This window comes from Harpia harpyja, chromosome 16, assembly GCF_026419915.1.
Source record: "Harpia harpyja isolate bHarHar1 chromosome 16, bHarHar1 primary haplotype, whole genome shotgun sequence".
Classification (NCBI taxonomy): domain Eukaryota; kingdom Metazoa; phylum Chordata; class Aves; order Accipitriformes; family Accipitridae; genus Harpia; species Harpia harpyja.
The window spans coordinates 3914103-3920571 of NC_068955.1; the positions used below are offsets into that span (position 1 = coordinate 3914103).

General features: G+C 37.0%; 1 protein-coding gene across 1 annotated transcript in view; it reads left to right on the forward strand.

Moving 5' to 3' along the window:
* CLIC4 (chloride intracellular channel 4) overlaps positions 1–5723 on the forward strand; it is a 32546-nt gene extending 26823 nt beyond the window's left edge. Inside the window, exons 5-6 of the mRNA XM_052811205.1 lie at positions 482–663; positions 1483–5723. Coding sequence (XP_052667165.1) covers positions 482–663; positions 1483–1647 — 347 coding nt within the window. The 3' untranslated portion in view covers positions 1648–5723. The remainder of the gene's footprint in view (positions 1–481; positions 664–1482) is intronic.
* The last annotated feature ends 746 nt before the right edge of the window (positions 5724–6469 follow it).

The window sequence follows — 6469 nt, forward strand, 5'->3', positions numbered from 1 at the left end:
ATGGCTGTTAGCTGAGCATGTGACGTTAAACAGATTATGTTTAAATGAATATAAACCCTAGCATAGCTCAGTTCTAATTAGTTTAAGCCAGTTAGGAATAGTCTTAAGAAACTTGACATAAGCCACTTCTTAAACCAAAAATAAACACTTGTGGGCAATCTTAGAGTATTTTAAATTAGTGCAAACTCATGCATAAGCCAGCTTTTAAATAACGTGCATCTGTGTGATACTTAAGGGATTCTAGTTCAGTTTCAGTGTTACTTAGTGACCATGATGGCAGCTCCAGCAGTAGTGTTGCCACAAAAATTGTACAAGGGTTAAAAATCTTTCAGTGTATGGTCTGCTCTGGGTAGTACAGTGACGTGGATTTTGGTTTTCAGATCTGCCACTAATACCAATATTCTAAATTATAATTTGCTTTGAAATTTGTGTGCTGTGGTTTGGCTTTCTTTTTTGTTCTCAAAACTTGCTTCCTTTGTAGCCTTAGAACGTGGCCTCTTGAAAACCCTCCAGAAGCTGGACGAGTATCTGAACTCTCCTCTTCCTGATGAGATAGATGAAAATAGCATGGAGGATATTACAATTTCTACCCGCAAGTTTTTGGATGGCAATGAGATGACACTAGCAGACTGCAACCTGCTACCCAAACTACACATTGTCAAGGTAAGTGCCTTGTATGTTGTTACGTGATAACGAAGGACAAAATGCTTATGGTTTATGACATTCTGGAGTCCAACTAATTTCAACTGTTTGTAGGCTCCCATGTAAGTTTAACTACAGTATTAACAGTACATGAAATTGCGTGAGGTTTGGGTAATTCACAAGGGCTTTAGGGATAGAGCAGTTGAATTCAGTGAAGGTGTGAACCAGTAGACAAGTTGGGCGGCAGATGATAAAATGGCACAAGCCAAAACCCGTTTTACGGTACTGACCAATGTGGTCACAGGAAGTTGCAACACTTAAAAGAATGAGGTGGAAGAAGGAAGGTGAATATCATGTGACCAGTTAATGTTTGAAGTGGATGTCTTCTCAGGTCTGTGGAGAATACCGCTTGCTCTATTAGCAACAAAGTAAATGACTCAATGTGAAATAACAGGGATGTATTAAAAAAAAAAAAAAAAGTCTGAAGTTTAGAAAGAGGTAGCCTAGGATAACTACAGGAAGGAAGATGTGCCTGTGTAATTGTGGTTTGATTTCTTTTCACTGTCTCCAGTGATATTTGTCAGTTTTGTACTGCAGATGGAGCCACAGATTAAGTTTCTGCCTGGGTGCAGAAGTATTTACTTTGAGGACAGCAGTACAAACTAAGTGAGGCAGTATGCTGCCAGGTCCAGGCATATCCCAGAGGGGCAGGTTCTGCTGACTATAGAAGTAACTTTGAGTGTATGTGGTGGAAGAATAGCTTAACGAGAGTGTGACAAGGCATGGAAAAGTGGTTTAAGTTGAAGGATGTAAATTCATAATGTAATTCTTTTGTTCTAGGTGGTGGCCAAAAAATACCGCAACTTTGAGATTCCCAAGGAAATGACAGGGATTTGGAGATACCTGACGAATGCTTATAGCAGGGATGAATTCACCAATACCTGTCCTGGAGACAAAGAAATTGAAATAGCTTACAGTGATGTAGCCAAGAGACTCACTAAGTAAACAGCACTTGCAAAAGAGATGACTTCTTGCATATTCCATAACAATGCTTCTAACAGACTGCTCTTTTCATATAAGATAGCAATTTTTTTTGCATGAACTTGCAGTTATTCAAAGTTATGGTGGATAGACCAGGTACAGTAATTACCTAAAGTTTGCAGACTTAATTATAGGCTTGTTTTTCCTTACCTCTCTTCACAGCAAGTTTGAATATCATTAATGCAGTTATGTTAATATTGCACTGGGGTAACTCTAGATTCTTCACTATGAAGGGTTATCTTGCCCCTGCTAGCTTTCTTTGCAAACATTTGGTCCCTGTCTACGAATTGGTTTAGGATACTGTCTTGCTATATGGTACAAGGAATATTTATGTATTTTGGAATTTATTGCTTTTCCAGAAGATCTATACACAATTGTCATATCAGTGACACATTGAACTGTACCTGCTTGTCTATCCTATTTACATACAGAAGGGAACTTATTATCCAAAAGAGCCATTTGCAGAATATTTGGCAATGTTTTTTAAAAAAATTTCTCTTGGATTTGAAATCACAGTAATGGTTGAGAATGGACTCAAATGTGAAACTTGGATTTGAATGCCCTCAGATATCAGGGAGGTTTGAATCTAGGCTTGAGTGCTATAGCGGGAAGCTCACAGTTCAGAGTTAGTATTTAGTTGTGTCTTCAAGAGCGTGATGAGATTAAAAAAAAAGCAAATTTTTTTAAAATTGGCAACCTATGTTTGTCCCGAATTCTGAGTTGCAGCAAACGAATAATTGTCAGGATGCCCTTTACCATCATGAAACCAGAAGAATTGGATGCTTGCCATCTGTTCACCTTAAAAATTGCAAGTGGCTTTCTTTTTGGTAGTTAAGAGCCTTTATTTTGTATAGGTCTTTCTGGTGATATTTACTTACAAAATCTGTGCTGTCATAAACAAAGTACATGTAAACGTTAGTGTCCTAGTTGATAAATAGCTACTGTATATGGTGAATAGCAGTGCAATGATTAGTGATGCAAGACCGAACACTGATAGCCATTAAAGTGGGAGTCTTTCTGGGAACTTTTTTAAGCTATTTCTTTCCCGAAGAAAGCTAAAGTGACCTTTAAAGAAAACATTTGCCTTACATTGTAGTATGCATTTTTTCCTGAAAGGGAATTTATTAATTACTCTTGTAAAGAAATGGTGTGTGAAATCCAGTCCTTTACATTGAATTTATCCTAATTGTTTATCTGTGCACCTGGACTGCAATTTTGCATAATCATAATCATTGCACTACTATACATAATCTTTTTACAGCAACACTGAGGAATAGCACTACAATTTTTTTAAAAGCAATTTTCAAATATTTCTAAACCAGGGAGTGGTTTTCTTGTTTAAAATTACTGATTTTGATGCATGAAATAAACTGCTAGGTTATTTTTAAAAGACCATCATAAACAACTCCAAAGAATGCTAGACTTATATGCCTATTTTTTTGTAAAGATACTTTTATATTTAACTGATTTTAGAAGCTGGAAAGTGCTATTCCTGGTAGGTTGTTCTTGGAATATTTAACATTCTGCAATAACATGGAAATGCTCGCATAAACACTTTTATACACTAATTTTTTTGGTAAGCACTGGCTTTGTGAAAACCAGCCTGACTTTTCTAAGCATCCTGCTTTTGCTACTTTATATACCCATGAAGTTAGTTTGACATAGAAGAGGTAGAGTACAGGATCCATATTTGTATAGTATACGTGGCTTGTGGTGCCTTGTCTTGCCTGCCTAGAGCTAGAATTCCAATATAAAGGCAGTTAGCAAGCCTGTTACATGTTTTTCAAAGACAACCATAGATACACTTAGACCCTATTATGATTTATTATGGGGGTGTTTAGGCACAGAAAGAAAATTCTGCAGAATGAGTGACCTGGTTAGGAAAAACTTACTGTAGCCTTTTAATAATTACTGTATTCTAATGTCACGTTCTCATCCTGAATAAAGTTTCTCAGCCATAATAATCCTCTGTAGGGCTTCAGTCTTTGCTACAACGTGACCTCTAGAAAAAGGAATGACTTTTTTGTTAGATAACGTTTTTAATTACGCATAGGGTAAAAGAAGACCCCAACCCTCATTGGTTTGGTGCTCTTTTCCATCATATAGTTAACCTTGAAAAACAAAACTGTAGGAAGCAATGTGATTGTGGGCATATCTTTGTTAAGTTTTTAACTCTACTTTAAAACCTAGATCAGGATGGCCCTTGGAAGTTGTCTGACGTTGTAGTAATCGGGCCTCCCTCCTTTTAAAAGCAAATTAGCCATTTCGTGCACACTTTAGTACACCAGGCAGTTATGTGCATATGAGCATGAAAACAATTTCATGCAGTATTCTAGTGTGTGCATGGCCTGCATATCAATGCATACAAATATTTAACTTGTTAAAATACCAGGCTTGTCTTTTATAGATAATATATTCTCTCTACTTTTTAGGCAATCTTCAGACAATTGTAATTCATTATATTCGGCATTAAGTATTTTAATGATTGTGTCTGAAAGCTTGTAAACAAAGTTAAAGCTTTTGCTGTAACTAATGTATTTCTTATCTCAGTACAATGGAGTATTGAGCGTCGGAGCCTTTCCCTTATAGGTGTAATTCAAATGAGGACCAGGTTAGCAGTTTCTAAGGCGGTTACCATATGATAGCTGTTAACTGTCCTGTGTGAAAGGAGTTGGTATCTTTCAGGCTTCCTATTGCACAGTTTTGTTGTGTTGTGGCAGAAGCTGGCCAGCCTCTTACTGGCTTCAGCAGAGGCCAGGAATCTAATGGAGAACGAGCAGCTCTCACCTCTGTAGGTGATCCCTTCAGAACAGCAGAGTATAGCTAGGGTGGTGTGTAAAAGGCTTAGCGTCTGGTGTGGGTAGAGCACTTTCATCTGGCCCCAATCACCAGCGCTACATTAATTAAAAAAGCCCTTTCATAACTATGTAAATTCTTGACTTCTGTCAACTTGTTTACAATCTGATCTTTAAATGCATTTTTAATTTCATCAAACAGCAATTAATCTACCCCCTGTTTAAATTTAAAATGATGCTTCTAGCCCCTTCTACAATTTAAAAACAGCAGTTACCCTTTCAAGTAGGCATTCCAGTTTGCAAGTTGGTTGCATGTATTAGCATGCTGAATAACTTACTTTATTCTCAAGCTGAAATATGCTTAAATTCCCATTAAAACAGGTGACTTGTGTATTTCCTGAACATAAAGGGAAAATCCATCATCTTCACCCTGTTTTTGTGTGGGAGAACAGATTACAGTGTATGCATGATTTTTTTTTTAACAAGCTTTCCTTCTTGAAGAGATTCCGTATGTGTAAGAGCTGCCTGTTGAACAAGAGGCATGTGAACTTCTGAAACAATTTCACGCATTCCAAAGCTTTCCTGTCCATCTACTGTTCACTGCTGGTCTATGTAAATGTCCCACACGGACAGTCACAGCCATGTAGCTTGTACGTTTGCATTTTCCCATAAAATTGGTGGTTTTTCCGCAATGGGCATGTCTAAACTGATTGAGAGTTGCGTGCAGTTCCATGATAAGAAGAGAGATGTAATCAAGTTTTTATGCTAAAGTAGCAAATTAGCATTTCGTATCAAAGGAACACAGACATGAATAAATTGAAGATGCTTGAGCCAAACCCACTGATGCCTATCTCAATGTAGAACAAAAAGTGGCTAAGTACAGTCAACTTTTTTTTACTCTTTGCCACTCAGAGTACTATCTGAACATATCCAATTAATATTTTCAGAAGAAGGCTTCATCCCAAGTGAAAAATATTTAATCTGCCTCAGAACCTGTGCCACCAATATTACATTTTGTTTCTGGAGGGGGTGGGAGGGATGGGACAATAGTGGAGCAGAATAGGATTTTGAGACTCCCAAGACAGGACATCAAGAATTGGAGCATTGTTTGCAGAAATACTTGAAGAGTTGATACAATTTATTGTAGTTTGCTTATGTCTTTCACTCTCTGGAACATCTTTTACAGATATACCAGTATACTGCTGGCAGCTATTGTTAAAAATAAAATTATATTTTCACTACCAAGCAGATCTTTCTCTTATTTCTGAAGACTACAGTTCTCACGTGTAAGCTTTGACTTGAATGTGGTGTGCTAAACTGCAGAACAAAACTTTGTAGTAATTACCTTCTCAATTTTTGGCCTTCTGTTTTTTTCAGTGGTAGTGTGATTTAAGGCAGAATACATGTTGTTTCTAACATTATAACTAGCTGTTGTGCCCCTTAACAATGTTAAGAACTTTCTTAAAATTAAGAATGAGTTGAGAAATAATGACTTCCCCTACAGAAATTATGAAAAGTGGTTGGTGGGTTTTTTTTTTTTTTCCAGATTTTAAGTGGAAACATAAACCCATAAATTTTGGTAGCATGTTTTTCTGTGAAATATGAGGTTTTCAGAGTTAAACTGAAAATTTATTAAAAAGACATAAAAAAATTCTCAAGTTTGGTTCAGCTTGTTTCCACCCAGATAATCCACTAAACAGCCATTTCAAGAGTTGAGACTGAATTGATCCCATCTGTGGAATTCATGGATTTCAGACTCAGTGCTCTGATTCTGAGTTTCAGCTGTGTTTCCTCACTGTCTTTTGCTTTCAAATATGTCTCACCTAGCCATGGTAAACGCCATACACCCTTGCTTTTAATATGAGTATGTTAACTAGGTACTAGGTCTTCAGAGCAAAGACCACCAGCTGCTAGTGGAAGTTTTCTTCAAAACTTCCTAAGCATTATCATGTCAATCTCTTGTCTGTCTTATGAGTGTTTGAGGTGTCTCT